Source organism: Siphateles boraxobius, unplaced genomic scaffold (genome assembly GCF_051911475.1).
Source record: "Siphateles boraxobius isolate OS27281-9 unplaced genomic scaffold, OSU_SipBor_1 11, whole genome shotgun sequence".
NCBI lineage: Eukaryota > Metazoa > Chordata > Actinopteri > Cypriniformes > Leuciscidae > Siphateles > Siphateles boraxobius.
In genome coordinates this window covers 5,270,928-5,297,445 of record NW_027508711.1, presented here as the reverse complement: position 1 = coordinate 5,297,445, position 26,518 = coordinate 5,270,928, and the positions used below count along the sequence as shown (strand labels likewise).

Below are 26,518 nucleotides of genomic sequence, written 5' to 3'. Positions count from 1 at the left end.
TCAACGTCATTGCACATGCGCAGTCCTTTTAGTTTCGGTTTTCAATCCGATCAAGTGTTTACATGTTCTCTCGATCGGCTTACAAAAGGAGTAAACCACCCCTTTCAATCCGATCGAAATTTCAATCGGATCGAGCTCAATCGGATCGATTAAGGTGTTTACATGAAGGTTTTTTAGTCCGATTGAGCCGTCAATCCGATTATAAGTGTCCATGTAAACCCAGCTAGTGATAGTGTAGATACATGGGTAGTAAACACGCATCTACAACTGTTTAAATACCATTATGCAAATTATTTTATAATATTAAGCATGCTTATATAAGCAGCCAGCTCATAGTAAAAGAGAGACAGAATGCTTATACCGTTTTAAAGAGAAAAAATAACATTCTTAAGTATTAAAGAGCTCAAAAATATCTTTATTGTCACTTTATCAAGAATTGTACAGTCGATTTTCTAAACACATTGGAAAAGTCTGAGCATCCTTCAAACAGAGCTGACCTTTGGAATTACAAAACCCCGCTGTTACCATGGGAACAAGGACCCCGGAACGAGCAAAGGAATAGCGGTGTGTGATTAAGAGACATGAAGACGATCAATCAGAGAGCGAGATGAAGTCAGGAAAATAATAAGATATTTTATGAGCAAAACACACAAATGATCACAGGGATTTTGGTAAATCATAAAAAAGTGTGATTCTTCGCTACTGGCAAAATTAAGGATTCGATCAGGAGGTGGTAGAAGGGATCGGTTTGTTTAGCACATTGTGGCGATGCTTACACAAACTCGCACTGATATACGGATCCTGTCCGGTTTCATTTAGACAGGAAGCTTAATAAATATCTAAAACATTCTGGTACGCTGCACTGTTCCCATGACAACAGACCAGACTGCTCTCTAACACATGCATTGGCTGCCTTTCATCAGCAAGACAAGCCCACATTTCCTCCCCACACACACACACACACACACACACACACACACACACATATGCGTGTGTTCATACACACTCGCATACACCCTGCTGAAATGAGCAGACTACACTAAGGGAAAATCAAACTACACAGGGCTAAAAATCGCAATATTGCACTTGTATTCACACTGCTCACGCTGAGGACGCTCCGCCGGTCCGTACAAACTCAGAGTTAGACCGCAACGGGTATGAGAAGTCTAGAATGACCGGAGTCTGATCCATTCGTTCCAACTTCAGCACAGACTGGAAAACCACGATTATGACGGTGGGACAATGTTATTTGGGAGGCTGAGGGCTGCTAGTAGTCCAGGCAGAAAGCAAACTTCAGTCCGATTCTGGTCTAGAAGCACAGATTGATCTAGAACTACAGCGATACTGTTACTTCACTGTGGGGTATCCTCTCTGTCCCAAACGCCCAGGTCGGCCACGGCTGGTGGGAACGGACTGAAGAAGACAGAGAAAGACATTTGTGTGTCAGTTTCTTTCTGTGACAACATCCACAACATTTAGCTTGAATGGATAATTCACCCTAAAATGAAAACCAAGTCATCATTTACTCACCCTGGTGTTGTTCTAATGCCATATACCCTTCTTTCTTTTATGGGCCACAAAAGTATGTTTTTTAAACAAATGTCCCTATTTAAGCTTTCTAAAAAAGACGCAAAAGTATCACAGAATGAACCCATGCGTCACATGTCATGTATTCCAAGTGTTTTGAGGGTATACGAGAGATTTAAATTTAAATATGAAATTTAATGTATTATTTAACAAAATTCTTGACCTCGGCCGTTGATCTTCAGTGCTCGACTGCGCATTCATGAGTTCATGAGCACTGCAGTTCACTCCGTCTCGCCCAGAAAAAAACACACATATTGACACGAAATACATCCCATGTCCCCTCTTCTCTGAGGTGAATATATTCAATTTGTTCGTCGTAACAAGTTATCGTGTTGACATCTGTCATCAGACAAACAGAGATCCAGTTCAGCGATATTCAACAGTGAAGAAAGAACACACATATTTTTGGGGGAATTTCTAGGCATTGTATTTCATGTTTTATTTTTGTTAATCTTGATTTCTCACAAATCGGCTCTAATAGAAGATTAACAGCCAAAGACAAGAATTTCATTAAATAATACATTAAATTTCAGTTTGTTTTTCACCAAACCCTATACCCACGAGGACACGAGTAGACACGCATCGCATCGGTTCATTTTGAGACACTTTTGTATCTTTTTTTAAAGCTTGATGTAGGTCACTATTTTTACTGCCATTATCTGGACAAGCACAAGCGGATCATACGGAACAACACCAGGGTGAGTAAACAATGACTTAATTTTCATTTTATGGTGAACTATCTCTTTAAGGCAAAACACTACAGGCAAAACATCCAAAATACACATTTAAGTGTTTATTACACTATCTATTTGCATCTGTAGATTTCAAATACAAGGTATGTCTTTAAATGCCATTTTCTCAAAATGAGTTTTTTCTCATGCACTGAGCCAGAAATCTCCATTTCAGCAGCTTTACACACACCAAACTTTACATCCTAGATCCTATCTATATTCTAAAGATTTTTAGAGGAGTTTGTTCAAATATCATTCGCCTGATTTACATAACCTTTTTCTTTCTATTCAACCATAAAACTTTTGTCTTCTAATCTAATGTGATGAATCAACAAGTGAAGTATGGTGATATCTATTAGCAATTTTTTTGTTTGTTTTGCCTGTGGTAATTATTGCTGTTTATTACTGTTTTGATACAAATATCATTCTTCATGTTAGTTTAGTAAATTTTCATAAAATAAATTTTACTATTTTAATTTTATTTGAAAATGCATTGTTTTTACAGTAAACATTTTAATGTATTTTTATTTTAAAATAAAAAAATTAAGTAAAATAAAGTTGAAATATCCAGAGCAAAAATGCAATAAAAAATAAACTGGCTCTGGTAATAAAAAAAAAAAAGTGACAATAAAATATAGATAAAATGTTTTGTTTTTTTGGTAATGTTCTTGTTATATTTCATGTTTTTCAATAAAAATATGTTTAAAAAAATAAATAAAAAAATAATGTGAAAATAAATAAATAAATAAATAAAAGGCAAGAAAAAAATCCCATTTTATTTAAGATAGTTGCAAAAGCAACATTTTTTACTTTTCATTTAGATTTTTATTCTAATATATATTTATATTTTTTCAATTAACAAAAAATATTTTTAATCATTTTAGTTTTATTTAAAAAAAAAATTAAGGTTAAAATAACATCCCTTGTGAATCCTACCTGTGCAAACTGGGAGGGGTTATAAAAGGTCACGCCCCCTGCAGGCGGAGCTGCTTGCGCTGGCGGCTGAGCGGGAGCCTATGAGAACACACTTGCGGTTACCATGGGAACAGGAAAGCAACATCACCACCATGGATGCAGACGGCCATGTTCACTGAAAGTCATGATTAGCATGCAGCATGTGATTGGTTAATATGTGCATGCACCAAAAGGGTGAGGGGCCTCAATCTTCAGCACGCCTCTGAGATCCAAGAGCCCTTCCTATTGGCCATGTACTAAGTCAGGGCTGCTGATGACACAAAGGTGTCGTGCTGGAGGTGTGGCTGCAAGTGTGTGATGTTAGAGGCGTGCAGATAGCATGTGTGCTCATGTTTTACTATGCAGCGTTAGAAAGCACTGCATAGCACTGTTGTTTTATCATTGCAGTGTGTGGAGAAGGTGTGTGTTTTTCAGATAAGAACCAGCTGAAAGTACCTGATTTAAATGCTGACTCACTTCTCGAGATAGAGAACTCATTGAGCTAGAACGTGACAGCTAGAACAGCAGGAATAAACGAAACAAACAAAAACACCACAAACCCAAATTAATCTCATGCAGCGCCATCTTAAATCTCACATCTCTTGTCAATCATTACAATATGATTACATCACAATCAGTGGTCTCCATGGCAACACCTCAGTAGCGTGTAGTCCTTTAACATGAGCTCTCACTCTCAAACACACTCGCACACACTCATGCCCTTTGTGTCACCAGATCTGAGATAATAATCAAAACCCATAATCATGGAATACAGTCAGAGATGCAAGATCAAGTATATGTGTGTGTGTTAAGATGCAGTAAGTATACATGTGAGCATATGTGTTGTTAAAATTATGTTAATCTGCATTAATGGGTGAAGGAGCGGGGCATGACAGAATGAAGTGGTTTTAAAGAAAGAGCGGTAAAGTATTAAAGGATGATCTGACCTCTCCAGACTGGGTTCCCTCTGGGCCGGGAGGCAAAGCATTCGGATTAAACATCTAGATAGAAAAAACACACAGTCATTATACCAGATGTGTAATTACATACAAATTTAGGTGTGAATGCATTTCTGCGAGACGGTAGTGCTGATCTGTTATCTGACATTAGAATTCATTAAATAAATAAATGAAAATCAAGAAATCATCAAGAACCAAATGCTAGAAAAAGAAAAGCCTCAGTTGAATAAAATAAGTTGAAATGTCAAGGGCAAAAATGCAATAAATAAACTGGCTCTAGTAATAAAATAAAATACTGTAAATGTTGAAATGTAAAGAGCAAAAATGCAATATAAAATAAAGTGGCTCTGGAAATAAATAAAATAAAATAGCCAAATGCAAGAAAAAACAAACAAACTGGTGAGTAAATAAAATGAAATAAAAAATGATTTACATTGGTGAGTAAATAAAATGTGAAAATAAATAGATGTATTTACTTTGTGCATAATTACCTTTTTGTTTTTATTTATATGTATTACTCACAAAAGCAATATTAGAAAATCAAATTAAAGAGATACACAATGTCAACTGCATCAAAGAATGCCATGCGTCATGTGAGTGACTCAAAATGCTGTGGCTCAATTGTGCGAGAAAAATATGGATAAACAAGTCCAGTTGTGATAAGAACCAAAGTGAATTCTGGACGCAGTCTGTGTGTTTATATGCGGTTTGTGTTGCAGGGCAGATGCGTGTACCTGTGGCACTGTGGCATTAGTCTGCTGTGTGTTTTCACCATTGGTGTCTGGAATGCTTCCCTCCATCGGCTGCTGTTCACCTGGGGCTTAAAAGAGCAGTGTTAGACTTCACACAGACAAAGACTGATGCACATAAACACACTGATGTACACACACACACACACACACACACCTGCAGCTGGTGTAAAGAGGTTGGTTGGCATGGCCATGGGTGCGAGAGGAGCAAACAGGTCAGCAGGGGGTGGCACAGCAGCGGCAGGTTTAGATCCTCCACGACCAGGATTCAACACATCCACATAGCGGCTCTTAGTGCCTGAAACACAAACACACTTACTAAACAGTCAAAAGAGCATTGCTTGAATACGACAGATTTAAGACGGACAGACTTCGTTTTAATAGTGTCTTTGGGTTTAAAACGCTTTAGCTCAAATACCAATAGATTTCAGAAGTTGGATTCATTTTTATTAATCATTTTAAAGTATTGATTAACTGATTTGTTTGGTTCAAAGTTCCTGTGAGCCATTTTACGTTTTTAATATTAAAAATAAAATATTCATAGGTAAATGTTGCACTTTATTACTATGTTTTGTTGTATTGGTACATATGAACAAATATCACCACTAATAGGGGTGGTGATGGCGCAATGGATAAGACAAGATAAGCCTTTGGTGTGAGAGACCTGGGTTCGAATCCACTGTGAGACACCAATGTGTCCCTGAGCAAGACACTTAACACCTAGTACCTCCAGCGGCGTGCGACCTCTGACATATATAGCAATTGTAAGTCAATTTGGATAAAAGAATCAGCTAAACGAATAAATGTGAATGTAAATCATTCTTCTTGGTGTTCATTTAGCGAAAAACAGGCCTTTATTATTTTTAACTAGGTTTTTACTGTTTTATTTTAATTTAAAAATGTATGAAACATTTTAATGGTATTTGTTTGTTTTTTTAAATATTTTAATATTATTTTAATATTTTTTAATAATTTCTAATATTTATTTATTTTCCTTTTAATCTCAAAGTTTTAGTAATTTTACGTTCTTTTGTCATTTTTATTCATTTTAATTTTTTACATTTCTATTTTTTTTAGCTTTCATTTATTTTTTCTCAAATTTTTGGACTTCAACTTCTTTTATTTCAGTTCTATTTCAGTTTTTTAATGTGATATTTTTTTAAACTTTATTTGAGCTTTATCTTTTAACTCAAAGATGATTAAATAATGGAGAGATTTCCTATTAAGAAGTAATTAGTAAGAGAAAAGAGGTGTATGACAATGTGACTGGTGACATACCTGCTCTCCTGGAGAACATATTGACAGGTGGCCCCATCGCTGGACCCCCTGCTCCGGGTGGCCCCATCCCTAGGCCGCCCATCGGAGCTTTGGGGAAGCTGGTAGGTGGAGGGGGAGGGGGTTTGCTCTGAAACACAAACAAATTCCATCATTCACAATCATACATGCATGATAGTTTACAGCATTTGAAATGCATGAACTAATTCATCTGCTGTACCTCTTCCTCTGGCTCATCCAGATTCACCCATTTCTGCTTCTTTTCATCCCAAACAATCTGAAAAATAAATGTAATCTCTTAATCAATGCCATGAAACAAGACAGGTATGAGAGAGAGCAGGAAGCTGTTGGAAGAATGTGCCTACAGTTTTGTTCTTGTCATCTGGGAGATGGGCTTCATTCTTCCGCTTTGGATACAGCCAGGTCAGCCAACTGCTGCCACTCGCTCCCTGATGAAGAAAGAAAACGTAATAAGAAGTAGTGCTGTCAGTCAAACGCATTATTAACGGCGTCAATTTTTTTATCGCGCGATTTACGCTCTTTTTGGCCTAGCAAACTTTGTATTTTTTTTCACATGCTGCTGCAACCATAGCCATTATAAACACAACTAGTAACGTCTGAAAAACTATAACACCATACCGGATCTAGCTAGACCGGAAGAAAAAAACAACAGGCACCTCGCACACACTAGTTTGGGCTTGCGAGCCGGCCAAAGAGTAGTAGGCTAACGTTATGTTGGGTTGAGTGGGTTGTTTCATGACAATTTAAATTTTTTTGTAGCTCGACTAACAACACCAGAGGAGACGCGCTTGATTCCTGCCGGTTCCATAGTGAGCGCGGCCAGAGAAATTTATTATAGTTTTTCTGCGTGAGAAATACAATGTGTGGCGGGAGTGCGTGACAAAAGACCGAAATGAGTGACTGTCACGCAGCACGTCCAGTCTGAAATACCACTTGATGGCCAAGCACACAGCTGATGGCCCCCTCGACAATGGATGACTTCAGACAGAAGCACTGCACATGGATACCACAACTAAGAACAAACTTACTGCCGATTCACTTTTCCATGTTGATAAGAGCATTAAAATGAGAAAAAATTATGGGACAAAAAGAAATCAAGGGACATTTGGAATAGATAAAAATGTGCGATTAATTGTGAGTTAACTATGACATTAATGCGATTAATCGCGATTAATTATTTTAATCGTTTGACAGCACTAGTAATAAGGCTATGCAACCTCCTTTAGAAAAATGAAAGATTTCCTAGTACGTATCCAGTAGGTCTCTGTATATGTTTATATGCAAGTATGTACCTTTTTGGGAGAGTCTTTCTTCGTCTTCTTGGATTCGTCTTGTGGTGGAGCCTCTGGGATAGGTGGGGGAGGAGGAGAACCCTGATTCGCTAGTGAACTGCTGCGCTCCCGTCCAGAATTATTGGACGATTCTGACATGGTGCGAGACCGACGACCCGATGTCTGCAAATAAGGACAGAATTAGAGATGTAACACACCATGCAAGGTTAAAACTCTAAGTACACTACTGATCAAAAGTTTGTGGTCGGTAAGATTTTAAAAATGTTTTTGAAAGTCTCTTCCGCTCACCAAGGCAGCATTTATTTGATCGAAACAGTAATATTGTGAAATATTTGTAAAGTTTGAAATAACCGTTTCCCATTTCAATATTTTTTCAAAAAGTAATTTATTCCTGTAATCATAGCTGAAATTTCAGCATCATTACTCCGGTCTTCAGTGTCACATGATCCTTCAGAAATCATTCTAATATGATGATTTGCTGCCCAAGAAACATTTCTGATTATTATCAATGTTGAAAACAATTGAGATACTTAATTTTTGGTGTGGAAACAGTAATACGTTTTTTTCAGGGTAATTTGAAGAAAAGTTTAAAAGAACAGCATTTATTTGAAATAGAAATCTTTTGTAACATTATAAAATGTACGGTCACTTTTGATCACATTAATGCATCCTTGATGAATAAAGGTAATAATTTCCTTAAAAAAATCTTACTATGTACTTAATCTTACTATATACAGACTGACTGTACCATGTTTATCGATGATGACTGTGAAGTGGTTCTCGATCTTCTGCCTGGGCCCTAAAACGAACAACAACAGGAACCAGTTTAATACATATAATATTTATATATCACATAACTAGCTAGGAGCAATGTGACAAATGTAACGCAATATTACCCAAAACTGGTGGAGGAAGTAAAGATGGACTAACAGGTGTTACATTTCAATGTATTTCATGTCATGATAAATACAACTGAAAACCCAAGTAAACGTAAAACAAAGGCAAACAATGTGTTACATTCCATAAAAAGTAATGATGTAAACTAATTAGCTACATTTTAATGCAACAATGTAACATTACTTTACAAAGTAATAATAGCCAGAGTTAGTTGTGATAAATATGGAATTCTGGGTTTCTAGGTTATTATAACTCACCATGCGTGCCATTTCATCATAAAAGTCCTTCCCTTGAGGAGGGGGACCACTGAACGTCGGAGATGACTGAGGGAACTGCTGAGGAGAGGAAGGGGCGGAGCCATGTCCGACCCCAGCCATTGGTGGGGGCATCTGATGTTGCACTCCTGGGGGCATCTGATGTTGCACTCCTGGGGGCATCTGATGTTGCACTCCTGGGGGCATCTGATGTTGCACTCCTGGGGGCATCTGATGTTGCACTCCTGGGGGCATCTGATGTTGCACTCCTGGGGGCATCTGATGTTGCACTCCTGGGGGCATCTGATGTTGCACTCCTGGGGGCATCTGATGTTGCACTCCTGGGGGCATCTGATGTTGCACTCCTGGGGGCATCTGATGTTGCACTCCTGGGGGCATCTGATGTGGCACTCCTGGGGGCATCTGATGTTGCACTCCTGGGGGCATCTGACGTGGTATCTGTGGAGTCATTTCTGTAGAGTTGTACGCCGGCATTTGTGGGGGTACTTGCTGGGGCATGGGTGTGTACTGCTCATGTGTTTCAGGTTGGTGCGTTGCCACAAAGTTTGGTTGTGGTGGCCCTGGGTAGAATGGAACACTTTCACCTGGAGGCGGGGCTTGCTGTGGGGGGACTGCCCCATCCTGAAGAATAGTAGGAGGGGCTAAAGGAGACAATAAAATATATGGTGAATGATTAAGGAATCAAAATAGATTCTTCTCAGGTTCACATTACACACTGAATCATACCTGGTGGCATGAGTTGAACACCACCGTGCGGCACAAGGGAGGCCATGAGAGGATTGTGGGGATCAGAGGTCAGAGTTGAGGGGTCAGGTGGGCTGCACTGGTCTTCTGAACTGGGCGTGCTGCAGGAATAAAGCTGTGGGGTGCTGCGATCCGCACGGAAAGTGATCACACCGTCCTGAATGGGACAATAAATGAATGTGATCAGAACATCTAATGTGATTTTTCTGATAAAGATAGTGATTGCAATTTATAATGCACAAGGTTGGCTGTGCTTATTTTGTAGGACTGCACAATTCAGCCAAAAATTGTGCAATTATATAATCAATATAATTATAAACTAAAAATATTAATTATTATTTTATTAAGAAATATTAATTATTATTTTATTAAGAAAAAGTTATAATAATATTTCACTATAAAATAAAAATAAAAATATTACAATAATAACATCACAATAATAATAATCATTATTTTATTTTACAGTACAGCTTTAAAATTACAGTACTTGCGTCTTAATTTCTTCATTAACCAGTCCTTCCAGGATTTTATTTTCTGATTTTGTGGCCTAAATAACGGCAATATTATGCACATATTTTGTTGTTTGCAGCGAAAATCCGCCATAAAAATCACGGTGTACTTATAATTGGTTTTAGTGACAGTAAAGGCCATTGCGCACGGAGTCCGAAATTCGCATCCGAAATTTTGCACGTAAAAAAAAAACAAAAAAAAATTTGACCTCACCTTATATCAATAACGCTTGCACACTGCCACCGAAACGTTCGTCCGTCATAAAAAAATTCGGATCGGGTTCGATTTTCTGCGTTTTTCGCATCCGTAGCAAGCGGTTTGAATGGTTTTTGAATGGTGATTTGACAATTCAGAGCCACCGAATCACCAATACGAAAAAACGCATAAGAAAATTTCAGACTCAGTGTGCAATGGCCTTAAGAGTACAATTACATTTAAAAAGTGCATATCTATTTTTCAAATCTATAGGTGAAATCAGGCGTTATGGAGAGTAACAAATATTCGCCCCAATTTACATTATTTTCAGTATTACATATAGAAGATTAATTGTATGATTAACCTCTAAAAAATTAATTTCAAAATTTTAATTTTCACATTTTGGAAGCGAACAGGTTGAAAAGATAATAGACAAGTGTAGGTCGTGAATTAATGATTTGGAAATATTTAAAATTATCCTGTCTGTTGCTCAAAACTGATTTCAGATTTTTTTTCCCTTTTAAAACACTTTTATATAAACGGATGTCCCGGTGCTTCGTATTACTTTACAAGGTAATTCACTGGCAGGACACTCGAACACATATGGGATTAATTAGTTTGGACTGTAAATTATAGATTTTATTACCTAATATTGCTTCCCCCCTCTTAGGTTAAGAATTTTTTTCTGAAAAATTGCTGAAAGAAGACAAAAATGGGTTTGCTTGATTTTGCATTCAATTTTTTCGATCGCAAAAGCCGGAATCCTGGAGAGATTGATTAAGCTTTTGTTTTGGTAGAAAAACCACAGTTTCTCAGTTTGGCTTCTCATTCTTTTCTGTATTCTTTTCACCAAGCCATATCACGATTTCTATTTTATTTAGATTAATCAACCCTATCTGGAATTATGCCATAAATTAAAAAAAGAGAATATTGAATTTACTGCTACTATGCAGGAATAAAGTAATACATTCACATAATGTGTGCATCACATGGGGACTTTACTTTTGGATAAAAGAAAAGACACACACCTTGATCTGTCCATCCAGTTGTCTGAGATGCAGTAACCAATCAGGCTCTATAAACAACTCCTGCTCTGGTCTCTCCTTCAGCTGAGGGTCAAAAAACCTCAACCTCAGAGACATCTGTTAAGAGACACAGGAAGAAAGATTAGACACCAAAGAAATGTAAACGCAGAATCCGCAGTCTTGGTTTATGTACCTGTATGAGCTGACTGATGAACACAGGCGAGTAGTACTCAGGTAGGTTCAACAGAGTGCGTGAAATGACCTCACAGTAATGGAAGGCTTGAGCACAGAGTCCCGACTCCGCCAGTCGACATGCGTAGATGAATTTGAACACCTGTGCAGATCAAAGGGTAAAAGGTCGTGACCTTCCCTGATTTGTTCAGATGGTACAGATAGGTCTAGCATGCCAAATTAAAGAGGCCACAGGATGCTTTTTTTTATGTTTTCCTTTAGGGTGTAAACTGTGCAACGTATCTGTATTCTGTACATTTATGAGATCTGCAAAGTTACAAAGCTCATAATCTCCCAGAAAAGGGATTTATTCTATTTAACAGAGAACAATGCTCCAGACCTGCCTAAAATGCCTTGATAGAAGTCCAGATATTATTTCCACAAACATCTGAGACACAATTTGAAATATTATCAGAATGTCTGTTTAAATGCATAAGCAAAGAAGGCAATGCTTCAGTGAACTGTAGTGTTGTTACCATGTCGCGATTATGTTAAGGGGCGTTACATTTACGCCACACAACTGAGATGTTTGGCAAATCACAATGCACTGGGTTAGGTAGCCAATTAGAGACTCTGGGTTGTTTTTTTTTAGAAAAAGGGGCTTTGTAGGAACAGGAACTTAGAGTGTTTCAGACAGACTGGGAATAGAGTTACTGCAATAATGTACAATATTTGAAAAATATATTTTTTTTGAACATTAAAGCATGTTAACCTATTCTAGTGCACCCAATTTATAAAATAATGGCCTTTTAAAATGGCAAAAACTTAAACAAATAAAAAAGTATTATGGTAAAGTAATAACGAAATACACATTTAGAAAAAATCTAACAAAATAATAAAGTATTATAGTAAAGTAATAACGAAATAGACATTTAGAAAAAATCTAACAAAATAATAACAAATACTAATTAAAAATATTACCAAATACTATAATAGTATATTAATGATAATAAAAAACAACATTGTTTTAGATAACGCACAAACTAGTTAGTTGTGAAAACATCCCTAATCGAGTGACTGCATGTGCACATGTTCATCTCACCTGGAAGTTGGGCAAAGAGAGGGCGTGAGAGCCAAGAGACTGAGCGTACTCGTACGATTCTGTACGCTGAATTGCCTCTGATGAGCAGAACTTCAAAAACGGCATGCTGTGAGAGAGAAAGAAAGAGAGAGAGAGGAAGAGAGAGAGAGAGAGAGAGAGAATGGATGTAGAGGTCTGCACTCCCGCGGGACAAATTTTTAAAGGTCATTGCGGGAGCGGGCGGGATGATGAGGTGCACTTGCGGGTGCGGGCGGGAGGGATGATACGCTGCACTCTCGCAAATGAAATATGAGTATAAAGTAAAATATATAAATGATTAAAGTAGCGTACATAATTTGTAGTTGTGAGGGAGATTCTGATTGGCAGCAATAAAAACGTTTTAAGCAGCCTAAACTTGTGAATGTTGTCGGGTAGGGCGGGGCCTAATCTCACGCACACTTGTTTAGAGACAATTCCTTTCCCGCTGCTCCGAGTTCGAATTCGAAAGCTAGTTCAAGTTCAAAATAGACAGCATGGACGAGGAACAGAGCGCCTCTAGTGCTTCAGATAAAGTACTGTTGTGAATATTATGCTGTTCGTAATATGGGACCAATAAATATGTTACCAAGTATTGGTAAGGAATTTTGTGTGCACGCATTTTTTTCCCCAAGACCTTCCGTCAGACAGAAATTGCGGGCGGGAGCGGGACATTATATCACAGATGCGGGCGGGAGCGGTACTAAAAATGACAAATCTTTGCGGGAGCGGGCGGGAGCGGGACTGAACACTGCGGGAGCGGGTCTGAAAATTGTGTCCCGCGCAGACCTCTAAATGGATGTTAATGCAAATATAAATGGTATGTCCATTTATGCACTGTGTGTCCATTGTTTGTATGCATATCACTGATCAACTGTATGTGTCATTACACACCTGTGATTGGAGCTGATGAGGACCATCTTGGTGCTTTTCTTGGTATAAACACCAAAGCCCACCTGAGCCATCAGGTAACAGAAATGGGCTGCATCCACTAGACCTTTAGATGCTGTTACAAACAGAAGATTCTTGACTACAGATCCAGTGCGGCATCCAGAATATGAGTGTAAGTGCACCTTCATGACAGTACATTTATTTACCTAATGTGTCCCCCATGGTCGAAATGGTGCGGGTGTCAAGATCCAGAGTGTGTGTGAGGTTGGACAGCACCATGGCCAGATGAGGGCGCCAATCGCCCCATTTTTCATCTCCGCAACACTGCCAGAAAAAAAGATGATGCACATGAAGAAAAGAACTGCATAAATGACTATATTAACAAACACAAACTCTCTCGTACAGTAGCAGCAGCCGGCATTCGTCCTGACATGAGCTGGTAAACCGTCTGAAGAGGGTCGTTAATAGGCAGGCTGTTGGCGAACCTGACAACGACAAGCATAACCACAATTAAAGCAAACAGTTTGTTGCTTTAAAAGCATGCAGACATAGGTTGGTGTAAGTAAAGGTGGTTTACCTGGTCATGACACGGGCGTGTGTTCTGTTGTCCATCTTACTAGCCAGTAACAGCGCGTGACCCCACAGGCCTTTCTTCATAGCAGACTCCAGAGCATCCTAACAAACATACACATATTTCTCAAATGTCTTTCCACTTTTAACATATGGTTTTGTCAGTCTGGAAAACTATATCATCTTTATTTATTTAAAACAAAAAAGGAAAACATATTTAATTATTATTTAATTGATTAAAATTCAACAAACCAATGAAGAAATATATTACTTGCAATAATACTATTCTACTGTAAAATAATTGCATTTATTTAATAATAATAACAATTGTATCATTATTCTTATTCTTATTAATATGTTATAATTATTCAAAATCATATTTGTATGTATTATTATTTAAATGTTAAAAAATGAAGGAAAAAAGAAATCAAAGAAATATTACAATAATACTCTTGTACTGTAAAAAACTTAATAATAAATTAAGGTAACACTTTAGTTTAGGGTCCAATTCTCACTATTAACTAGTTGCTTATTAACATGCATATTACTAGGATATTGGCTGTTTATTAGTACTTTTTTAAGTACTAATAAACAGCCAATATCCTAGTAATATGCATGCATATTAATGCTTTATTCTGCATGAGCATACATACCAACATACCTAATCCTTCCTGATAGCTAAATTTAACAACTACATTACTAACTTTTAATAAGCAGTAATTAGGAGTTAATTGAGGCAAAAGTCATAGATAATAGTAAGTTAACAGTGAGAATTGGACCCTAATCTAAAGTGTGATGTAATTTTATTTTACAGAACAGAAAAATTAAAATTGTAAAACACAGAAAAATCACAAGCATGTGCAATCGTAATTGGCCATAACCACAAACTTCCATAATCTGTGTCAAACAGGATATTCAACAAGAAACAATGTTGGCCAAGACTTCATTTCATCCACTGAAAACTGAATGGATCATAAAAAAGTGGTCTCTAAATTTCTAGGGGGGGCATTAGAGCTTAGATCGGGCCCAAAAAAAATCAAGCCCGACCCGACCCGAGCCCGTGCACGTTGTGTCCGAGCCCGGCCCGGCCCGACACATTAACTGTGATTATGAGCCCGAGCCCGATTTAAACCCGACCATTTTTAATATGTGGGCCGTTATAACCAGGGGCGACGACAGATCATTTTTTAACGCAGGTGCTGAATGGGTGCTAGACCATTGACAGTGTGGAGCTGCGCAATTATATATATATATACTATTAATAAATGTGCAAAAATTGGCCACTTAATATTTAATGTTCAATTATTTTAATTATCACAATGATAGTTTTAATTTTATTAAATTGAACAATTAGTAAATTCGGTGACAAGCGTGCCGAGAATTGATTTAATTTTATGATGAGATGCTCCAGTTCACGTGCTATGGTGAACACGGCTCGCCGGCGCCTCCATGTCATGAATATTGCCTGCTATATTTGCTTCTTATTAATGCTTCTTCTTCTTCAGGCAATTGGTTGATGAAAAATGTATTAAAATTAAGATACAATTTATACAAAACGAAATTCACTTTAAAGAAAGGCTTTCTACAAAACAAAACATAATGAAGTGGTCAAAATCATGCCTGAACCCCTCCATGTCTCCTGATATTGCGCATCCTCCTATCTACTCTGTTCACTTTCATAATCAACATAGATGGAAAAAAATAACATTATAATATTTTAATAAATATGAAACTAAATGCACTTATTTAATGGCTACAACACATACAGACTCTCTAGCAGCGCGCCGCACTTGGACTCAACAAAGCCAACACATATATTGTCACTGCCCACGAGTTTAAAATATTTCCATACCTCCGACTTTCCTTCATAATTGCTCAAAGTTAATTCTCCTGTTGTAATTTTTTTCTTTCCTTCTTCAAGCTCCATGTTGCACTTAAGCTACACAATACAGCACAGCGTGCGAGTGGAGGAGACGCTGCGCGTGACACGTGACGTGCTTGATCAAGGGCCCGACCCGACCCGACCCGAGCATAGTGGCGGGAAATATCGGGCCGGGCCGGGCTCGGGCAGAGAATCTAAGCTCTAGGGGGCATCATCTGAAAAGGAAAGACATGTTTTGTCTTGCCTTCTTGCGGCCAAATAGCAGCAGTTCTCTGAAGCGCTCCGTCTCCTTGCCGACATTTTCAGGCACGCCCATGAAAGTGTCTGATAGGAGGGATATTGGCCCCGCCTCATCCGCCTCAGCATGCTCTATTGCCTCGTTGTTGAAGTCGATAAGATTAGCCTCATTGGGTGATTTTCCCGGCAGCCAAACGGAGCGATGCTCTTTTAGCAACAGGTCAGCAATGTCTGTTCCCACTACCGTCTAAAACCAAGCCAAAAAAAAACAAAGCAACATACTTAATACTAACAATTATTAATGGTTTCTATTACACTTATCACATGACTACATACCAAATAAATATATAAATAAACATTAAATATTAATTTAACTGATCTCGAATTTAGTTAAGGTATGGCCTGCACAAACACTCACCCCATTCTGGCGACACAGCAGCACAATGAACTCCCAGATGAGGAAGGCGGAGTCTTTGTCGATGAGGTCATCGTTTCGCAAACACTCTTGGGCTTTGTTCTGAGCAAACTTTATGACATCCACCTTATGAGTCTCCTCTCTGTGGAAACACACACACGAGATGATGACTGGATTGTTTGACTGTGTACGTGGCTCTGACAGTGTCAGACTATACACGTGTACACCTTTATTCAGTAAATAAAGGATGATTCTTACTTGACGAGTGGGCCAGGGAATGAACGCATTTCTGCCTGCTCTGAAGAGTCCTGCAGAATCGTCTGGAACAACATCACAGCCAAGATATTAGATGCAAAAAATTTCATTGAGCAATTATCATGGAGCTATTTATAACAAATCACAAAAACATTTTAAAAAAAAACTAAACTCTGGAGGATTGCTGGGAAATAATAATAATTCATTTAATTTATATATCGCTTTTCTCGGCACTCAATGCGCTTTACATAGAAGGAGCAATCTCCTCAACCACCACCAATGTGCAGCATCCACCTGGATGATGCGACGGCAGCCATAGTGCGCAAGAACGCCCACCAAATACCAGCTTATTCATGGAGAGGAGATAGAATGATGAAGCCAATTAGCATATATATATATATATACATACATACATACATACATGCATACATACATACATACATACATACATACATACATACATACATACATACATACATACATACATACATACATACGTACGTACATACGTACGTACGTACATATATATATATATATATATATATATGGGGATGATTAGGAGGCCATGAAGGACAGAGGCCACTGAATTTGACCAGGATGTCGGGGTTACACCCCTACTCGTTTCAAAAGACATCTTGGGATTTTTTTGTGACCACAGAGAGTCAGGATCTCGGTTTAACGTCTCATCCGAAAGACGGTGCTCTTTGACAGAATAGTGTCCCCATCACTACACTGGGATGTTAGGGCCCACACAGGCCACAGGGTGAGCACCCTCAACTGGCCTAACTAACACCTCTTCCAGCACAAACTGGTTTTCCCAGGAGGTCTCCCATCCAGGTACTGACCAGGCTAAGTCCTGCTTAGCTTCAGTGGGCAACCAGTCTTGGGCTACAGGGTGATATGGCTGCTGGCCAGCGGCTAAATACTGTCCTAAATTCACCCAACACAAACATCTGATCACAACTTAAGTTATAAAAAATATTACTTTTTTTAAGGGGTAAAACCTTTTATTAACAGAACAGGTAATTAACTAGATAAACAAATTGTTTTTAGAATTTATGAACTGAAAAAAATGCTTAAATTCTAGAGATACGAGTAAGTACTTGCAATTGATGATTTATATGTCAGCATATTCACACTCTGTTCCAGTTGTTACCTCCATGCTGTGGATTTCCACAAGTGTGGGCTGACCAGCAGAGGGCAGGTTGGGTTGGACAAGGATCAGTTGACCAGCCGGACCAAACCGAGCACAGCGGTGAGGAATAGAATACTTCTCTGGCGTCAACGGCCTTGGAGGAGCTGAAAAAAGGGTGAGAAAGACAAAGAGGAAGAAAGGAAGCTTTTATTAATGTTAGAACATGAGCATTAGATGTGAAAAAGATATTAGAATATTAATTCTATTAGAATAGAAATTAGAATAGAATATTAGATATTAAAATATACTAGAACTATAAGAAAAAAAGGAATAAAAATAAACACAAAACAAAGTTACTAAAATACTCAATAAAATTTTTTTTTTAAATCAAAATACTAACAAAAACTAATAGTATATGAATGATTCTTAAATACCACTGTGTCAAGCAATTAACTCTAAACCACATAAATGAGTGGTATTTTATGGCAAATTTTGTACCTAAAACAGAGAAACTGAAAAGGAAATCCCAATATTATTTGCAACATTATGGTGGACATGCAAGCTTATGATGATTGCTTTGTGTTTGTGTGTAATACTTACGCTGCTCTGTGGCAGTCCAGGTGTTGTCAGCAGAGCTGTAAGGAATCTGACTGTAATTTGCAGTATCTGAAGGGTTAGGATACTGGCTGTAGGTGTAATCCACTGGAAGAGTGGTCCCAGTGGTATCATAGGCTGCACTGACCAAGTCTGGTTGACTCCTGTACACCTGACTCTGCAGAAAGAAGAAATTTGTTACATACATTATGCAGATACATACACACATTAAACCACACCTAAACCACACAAACACAGACCTGCTGTGACCGTGAGCTGAAGCTACTGCGTCGACTGTGTGATGAATGTACACTGTGCGCTGATTGTTCACTGTGAACGGAACGGCGGTCAAATTCGTCAGCGTATGGGTCGCGCCGGCGGCTGTCATCATCAAAGCTAGAGTCATACCCAGGGTAATATCGCCATGGATCATCATACCCCTCTCGTCCCCTGGTAATGATTACAAGGAAAACTTAGTTAGAGACGTGTTAGCATGTAAAAAGAGATATAATGCAAGGGTGTGTGAGTGTACCTGTTTTGATATTGTTGGTTGTAATACGCCTCTCCTTTTCTGTAACCATCAAGGTCATAGTACCAGCCATATGTCGGATCATAGTAGGCTTTGTAGCGTGGATCATAAGCAGCATTTGGATCATACCACCTGCTCTTATCTGCATACACAAACACACACCCATAAGAAAAAAGAAGAAACACCGCATTCAGCCCTTGGATGCATAGAGAGCAGCTATCTGTAGTGCTAAACAGTCTTTACCTCCATAGGCATCATACTGTCTCTTATAGTAGTTTGCATAGTATTCGTCATAGGCACTACGGCTGGATCTAGAAAGGTCTTCTTGATACCCCTGTCTAAAATCAAAAATTAGAGAGAAAGACAAGGAAATCATGATATTGATAGTTAAAACAAATCATTTACATTGGTCTATGTTTGGTCTAAGTCAGTGGTTCTCAACCTCTCCTGCAGGGACCCCCTGACAGGACATGTTTTTGTTTTAACCCTGAAATGGCACACCTGATTCAATTAGTCAGCTACACATAAGAGGCTTGTTTGAGATGAGCAAAATCTGTGCTCAAAATCACCGGTGACCAGCGTGTAATGCATGCCGGTTAATGTGTCCGAGTGCGGTCCACCTTGCTCTGATGTCATGCTGACGTGTGTCAAAAAACTCTCGTGAGCGCAAGGCCCACGTGTCAGATTCTGCAGTCGCGCGAAGTTGCTCTCCACCAACTGCGCTGATCAAAAGCATGATGGGAAACGACTTGCTGACGACACAGCTTAATGTTGATTGGTTTAAGCAACCGTGATGAATTGTTCTCTTTTAAAATGTTTGATTTTAAAACTCGGATATCATGTTTTATGTGTATATGTTATGTGTGAATATTCCCAAACTCTCGGACAGTGCGATCTCTATGGGTTATGCAATGTCATTTTATTATTTAAAAAAAAAAACACACACACAAAAAAACACATAGCCTATGTCTGTATTAAAGAAAAATGATTGATAAACACTTATTTAGAATGGAATTAAATAACAAGTACTTTGAGTGACTTGTTCATTATATTTATTTTCATATAAAAGCAACAGAACTTAAATTACATCCTGTTTATTAGCAACACTGTGCACGAGCGTGAATCCCGTGAATCCCGCGATATCCATCATTGATCTCGCAGGTGTCAGATCCACTGCGAGAAGTGAGAACTTTCTGGCTTTTGACAGTTCTCAAACTGTGCTTTTTCACTCCTCCTCTCACTGCAGCCGCCTACTCTCGACTACATTTTAGGCGAGGCAAGGCGCATCTCAAACAAGCCTTAAGCCTTTGAGCATTTAATTAATTGAATCAGGTGTGCCATTTCAGGGTTAAAGCAAAAACATGTCCTGTCAGGGGGTCCCTGCAGGAGAGGTTGAGAACCACTGGTCTAAGTGGTGCATTCAAGAGCCATCCGGCGAACCAAAAATTGGACAGAAATCTGAAGGGTCAGGGGGTGGAAACAAACTCTGATTGCAACCAAGCAAATTGAACCTAGTGTAAAAACACTCTTTCACCTGGAGTTGGGTCTGTCCGAGTATTGGCTGGTTCTAGAAATCGGCCTCTCTGGTTGGCGCTCAGCCTCCCGGTAGCCAGGATTTTGACCATCATACCAGACATATCGAGGATCTCCTCTACGGTAGGGATCATCCTACAAAATCAAAACAAACAGTGGAAAATAGTATGGATATTTTACGAAGTCATGTTGGTACAAAGTGTGCTGGCATTTAGAAGCTTCGATAGGTAGATAGAACACATTAGATAACACTGCACCTGATAGTAGTTTTGAGTTCTCGGATCTATTGGGTACTGGGCTGGGTACGGCAATCTTCCATCCTGGTACTCAGGGTAGGCTCCTGGGTAGTATCCTGCATAGCCTGGAGCAGGGGGAATCGCAGGAGGAGCCCCATAACCTGACTGACCACCTAGAGACGAAGGAGGTCTTTGAGGTTCCTGAAGTGGCTGGGGGGCAAAGTTTCCAGATTGGGGTGGGTAAGATAACAGTGGGGCAGATCCAGGTCCAGTAGGAGGGGCACCAGGATGAGTTGGAGGGACCTGTGGAGGAGGCTGGTGTTGAGCTGGAGGTGGATAGGGAGGGTGGGAGGTGCGAGTCAGATCATTGTCGGGATGGTTGCTGGAGGGTCGTGGGGGGTTAGAGATCTGCTGAAGGGGCAGAGCCTCGCTGTCAGACTGCCCACCCAGCTGTGCATCTTTGGTGACCTGTAGGTAAAAGCCAGGTGTGTTATTCACCAAGCCCGCAGGATGGGCTTTTTGAGAGACAGCAGGTAATGATGTCCCCTGATTTGTGGACTGTGGTTGATGCATAGAAAAATCAAGCAGCTCATAATTTGAAGGTTGATTGTGATTAGTCACGGCAGCAGCAGAAGGCGGAGCTTGAGAAACAGAAGGCAGAAGAGATTGGCTATCACCTCTAAGAGAATGGGCCCCTGAGAGAACGGGCCGGGCTGCTTGAACAGAGGGCTGAACATCTTGGGCCTCTAGTGCTAGATTCAAGAGGCCTTGAGTGGAAGAAGGGTTGAAGTTTACTGGTGTCTGAGAAAAAAGAGGCTGCAGCTGATTTGTTGGAGGAGAAATCTGAGCCATTTGAGTGATCACAGAAGACTGAAGGGGTGAGTGAACAGGTGTTGCTGTCTCTTGAGGACTTGTCTGATTTAAAGGTTGCGAGAGGTTTGTAGAGGAAACCAAACTGTAATTAGAGGAAGGTGGCGCAATCAACACGGGCTGGTTCAGGGCCTCTACGGGAGGCGAAGTTACTAGCAAGGAGGCATATCCTAAACTTGCCTGAGGCATGGAGTCTGGCGGAATCTCTAGGTTTTCAGAGGGAGGATGTAGATCTGGCTTAGCTGGATGTATATCAAGAGGGCCATCCTCTGGTGGCTGGATGACTTCAGATGGATGTGCTGGAACGAATGTTGCAGCCAAAGAGGGTGCTGCAGGGGCTAACAGTATGTTAGCACCTAGACTGGCAGTGTCATTTTGAGCCCAGAGTGTAGTAGCCGGACTCTCAATGGGGCGTCGTGCTCCCTGAGCCCGAGATGAGGGTCGGCGTTCCGAGAGGTAAATGGTCTCCAAGTTGTCTGGGGGTTGTTCTAAGTTGCCATGCTGCACATCACGTCCACCCTTTTCCATTACCATACGTGCACGATCAACCTCAGCAGGTCGAACTCCTACACCGTGTAATCGGACAGGCTCAAAGGAGGAATTCGCACTTGCCTGGAACACACCAACTGGTTTAGGTGGGCTAGGAGTTGGGAAAGAAGGACTTGCCTCTGCAGCTGGGTTGGAGTCTATTTGTTCAAAGTATCCACCAGTGGAGGAATGTAAAGGAGGGTGATCTGGTGGGCGGGGACTCTCCTGTTGGATGAACGTTCCCACTACACCTTGCTGTCGCCGAGGCATGTGGCCACTGCTCTGAGGACCATGTCCACTGCTGTGACTGACGTTGCTGTAGCTGGATGAAACACTTGCAGAGCGGGCAAGATGAGGAGCAGAGTCAGGTGTCTCCAAGTTAGCCCCCCCTTCAAAGGCATGGCTTGAGGGTGACTCATTAGGCAGCACTTCCTGGTTTGGAACACATTCCAGATTCTCCACCGAATCACACGGCCCTGCCCCAGCTCGAATGTTGCCACTGTCATTCAAATACGGACCGCAGAACTCAGCCATCGAATGGAGAGGGTGAAGAATACCATTTACACGCCCCTCTCCTGACAGTGTTTCTTCATTTTCAACATCATTTCCCCCGAAGAACATTGAGAGAGTTCCAGAGTCACTGGGGATTTCAGAGTAGGGGACAGGGCAGGCACTCTGAGACTGATCCTGGGGGGTCCGATTAAACCATGGCTCTGAGGGTTCACCTGACTGACTGAAATAATTCTGAGCAGGGAAGTGGGAGTTCTGTTGCCGAGTTGCACTGGGCCCAGTCACATTTGGTTGAGCAAACTGACCTTGATGCTGAGATGGTGTCAAAGGTGGGGCTGTGTGGGGAGAGGGGACAGAGGGTGAGGCTATGTGGGGAGAAGGGACAGAGGTTGGGACTTGAGCCTGGAAATGCTGAGATGGGTGATCACTGGTTGGCTGAAAGTAGTTTTGAACGGAAGGTGGGCGGCTTCCGTGGTCAGGAACCCAGTGAGAAGGTAGGGGAGGCGTTGGCTGAGATTGAAAAGGAGTCTGGGATTGAACCAGAGGTGTTGGGGCAGTGGAGGGTGGATGTGATGGACTAGAACTGAAAGGAGGAGCAGGGTTAGGCAACTGTGCAATATAGGGCATTGATTCTTGAGAATTAAAGTATCCTGGTTCTGTAGTAGGAGGGTTTGAACTTGGTGATGGCTCTAGGGGAACAGGTTGCGGTGTAAAAATTCTTGGTGGTGGGCCAGGAGAGGCTGCCTGCGCTGGTCCTGGTGGTGGCCCTTGTAGTGGAGCCATTGAGTTGAACCCTGGCAGGGGAGGGCCTTGCATGGGAAGTGGGTTGCTGTTTGTGGGTGGAGCTTGGCTGCCCCCTGCCATGGGCAACAGACTTTGTCTCCCGAAGGCAAAAGGATCAGTCATTGGCTGGTTCGGTGGGGTAGCCGGTGTCATAGCAGCTGCAGCCACATGTTTGTGGGGTCTGTTTCTTCTGAAGGCATTGGGGCCACCGGAGGAAGGCGGGGGTCCACTAGCTCCAGGAGGGGCTGCCCGAGGAGGAGGCTGCATCTTTTACACCCACAGGTCTCCAAAGTTTCTATACTTACTGGAGATCTCACTACAACAAAAAAACACAGATTAATGTCATATCTTGGTTCAAAGATTGTATGGTTTCACCACAGGGTTTCCCCGTGATCAACATTTCATCATAAGAAAACACATCCAAAGTTCAGCTGCGCAACTAAAATAATAATGAGCATTCTGCTATAAACATCATGTATGCAGTTTATATAAGAACACAAAAAAGTGGCACTAGAGCACACAACCAGAGCACCTCACCATTCATGAAGAAGACATGCAAATGTAAATAGTGTGGATTTTGATTTCGTGCTGACTTTACACCCAAGATTCTTCTCTTGAACACAAATATCATCACACCATCTAATTTTCATAAGTCTTAGGATGAGCAGGTGTGAAGTCAGCTGCACTCTACTATGTTGGCATATGAACAGTCACAACACTCAGAAACCAGATATCAGGCACACTGTGGGCCGGGTGTTAGAAAGAAATGTGCATTAAGTTACATTGAATTTTGAAAACTGTCAGAATGTTTTTAAAGCAGGGCGCCTCACCACTACAAGTGCATATTTTAATCTACAACAGTAAGGGATAGATGCAGTTTATGTTTATGAAATTACAGAAGTAGCCTATGTGTGTTGTTTCATAGTTTTTATCTATGTTGGACATATTAAATGTGGGAAATGTGCATATTAAATGTGGGAAATAGCAATAATCAGGAATGAGTAGGTGTCCAAACAGTGATACGGTCTCTGTTTACAATGTTAACATTTATGGAACACAAATATATAACACTGCATATGACCGTTATCAATATTGCAAAAAGACAGGGAGGACACTGGAATTTCTGGAGCCCAAGGGCTGATAATTCGGATGTTAAGGTGACGTATAACAGTCTAATTGTGTTGCCACATAGTGGACTACTTTTCTTAGTCATTTACAGGCCAAGATGGAATCTGTAGACTTTTTGTGCTGTCTGCACTGATTTTGACATGTAATGACAACATCATAGTCATATTCATATTCATATTATCCAAAATGTTTTTTTTTTAATCAAAAACATGCAAGGTCAGATAATATATAGTGACAGGTGTCAGGTTCCATCGAGTGACTGATCATTTATCATATATGTACATTTATATTTTGCATTAATTTATACTGCATTATATCCGGCTCAAAGGCGGACACGTATAGCGATGGATTGGATTTACCCACTGATGTCACATCCTGCTCTTTAATTCCTGTCTCTTCAACTAAATCAGCAAATGCAGATAAGAGAGGTCTTGTACTAAAGTATTTAAAACAAACAAAAATAATGACATTGTGATAATGTGGATCATGGTTCTTAGAATGAGTAGGCAAAAAAGTCAAAACAAAACACACACGATGAACTTACAGCAGGGTAAAGCAAGCAAGGCAAAAGACAAATAAACAGTAGCTAAACCACAATATAACGAATCAACAGAACCTGCAAAATATACTACGCACCCTGATAGAGATTGAATGGACATGTCACGAAAAGAAACACAAAAGAATAAACATAAAAAATGTAAATAGAGGATGCGAAGAATTACAGTTGACAGCTGACTGGGCCACTAGCCGTTAGCATGCTAACAATTCCAGTTAATCCCTCGAAACATAGGACTCTCTGACCCAAAAAATACAACTGCACATGGGATCCCTTACCTGTTATCTTCCAGTCGAGATGCCCAGATACAAACAAAACTCGATAAGAGTGCGGCTGGAGTTGAGATTCTCAAAAAAGTGCAGGGCACAGCGGCTGACACTTGTCCGCCATCTTGGCCGAGCGCGTCCTGCTTGGCGACGTGTACATGTGACGTCAGGGATCGTTCACATTGGCCCCGCCCCATTTACGATAAAAATACAAAAATATAAAATATTGCATGGCCACAATCTGCTCAGTGTGGGCTGTAATTTTTGTTTGAATACGACAGTAATAAAATTATGCTATTGTAAGTTTACTGCACTGTTATTTTGAAGACAAATATATGATGGACAGACTGGCCAATACAGCTAAATACCGCCCCCTCTTGATCTCGGAGTGTAATTGAAGGATTTAAAGAGTCACCCTCATGTTGTTCCAAACATGATTGAGTTTCTTTCTTCTGTTGAACACAAAAGAAAATATTTTAAATAATGTTGGTAACAAGACAGTTGAAGGCACCCACTGACATTTTATTTTTCCTACTATGGAAATCAGTTGGTGCCGTCAACTGTCTGGTTACCAACATTCTTCGAAATATCTTCTTTTGTGCTCAACAGAAGAAAGAAACTTAGGTTTGGACCAACTTGAGGGTGAGTAAGTGATGACAAAATTTGTATTTATGGGTGAAATGTCCCTTTAATATAGCACATAAACAAAGTGGGCAAGGGGTTAAAGGTTTATTCTCTCCGATCCAGAACACAACCAATTAGACATATTTCTCTAAAATAAGTTACTGTCAAAACACCTGGGCCCTCGTTTATCAACAGTGCGTAGAAAAGGTTCTATATTTTGTCCAACGAATGAAATTTAGAATATGCCTGAGTACAAGAAAATCCGCATTTATCAAACGTGCGCACGCAGTTCTTACGCACATGAGTAAGCAATCATTGTTGATAAATACCACATGTGCGTAAGTACCATGCTCGTTCACATTCATGGTCATTAGCATTCGGAAACCCCTCCAATTAACAATGTATGGTGACAACACTTCCCTTTAAAATTTACGTGATTGTGTTTTTTCCTCACTGCAATAATGGCAAAGAGAG

General features: G+C 40.1%; 1 protein-coding gene across 6 annotated transcripts; it reads right to left on the bottom strand.

Annotated features, from left to right (window-relative positions):
• Positions 1-394: 394 nt before the first annotated feature.
• sec16a (SEC16 homolog A, endoplasmic reticulum export factor) lies at positions 395-25,569 on the bottom strand. Of its 6 annotated transcripts, none has more exons than XR_013188906.1 (32): positions 25,433-25,566; positions 20,801-23,786; positions 20,545-20,678; positions 19,254-19,348; positions 19,014-19,152; positions 18,742-18,931; positions 18,488-18,659; positions 17,909-18,051; positions 16,756-16,817; positions 16,501-16,639; positions 16,090-16,329; positions 13,971-14,068; positions 13,797-13,878; positions 13,600-13,717; positions 13,397-13,508; positions 12,488-12,593; positions 11,408-11,548; positions 11,218-11,331; positions 9,467-9,641; positions 9,107-9,381; positions 8,723-9,036; positions 8,317-8,367; positions 7,569-7,730; positions 6,621-6,704; positions 6,476-6,532; positions 6,259-6,385; positions 5,138-5,278; positions 4,966-5,051; positions 4,220-4,273; positions 3,729-3,788; positions 3,255-3,332; positions 395-1,413 (listed from the first exon to the last, which is right to left on the bottom strand). XR_013188906.1 is itself a non-coding variant. In XM_077194327.1 (32 exons), the coding sequence occupies exons 2-32, from the start codon at positions 23,735-23,737 to the stop codon at positions 1,348-1,350; spliced, it is 6,240 nt and encodes a 2,079-aa protein (XP_077050442.1). In that variant the 5' UTR covers positions 23,738-23,786; positions 25,433-25,555; the 3' UTR covers positions 395-1,347. The 6 variants fall into 6 exon arrangements, 4 of the variants coding, with proteins under 4 accessions (XP_077050442.1, XP_077050440.1, XP_077050439.1 ...); XM_077194327.1 differs by having other exon boundaries at positions 8,723-9,381; positions 20,801-21,247; positions 21,830-23,786; positions 25,433-25,555; XM_077194325.1 differs by adding an exon at positions 24,962-25,034 and having other exon boundaries at positions 8,723-9,381; positions 25,433-25,551.
• Positions 25,570-26,518: the final 949 nt, after the last annotated feature.

Coding starts and splice junctions, on each gene's coding strand:
- sec16a (XM_077194324.1), bottom strand. CDS start 23,737: ATGCAGCCTCCTCCTCGGGCAGCCCCTCCTGGAGCTAGTGGACCCCCG. Junction 9,642..11,217: donor AACTGGATGGACAGATCAAG/GTGTGTGTCTTT, acceptor TGTCCCATTCAG/GACGGTGTGATCACTTTCCG. Junction 5,279..6,258: donor TATGTTCTCCAGGAGAGCAG/GTATGTCACCAG, acceptor TTTGTGTTTCAG/GCACTAAGAGCCGCTATGTG.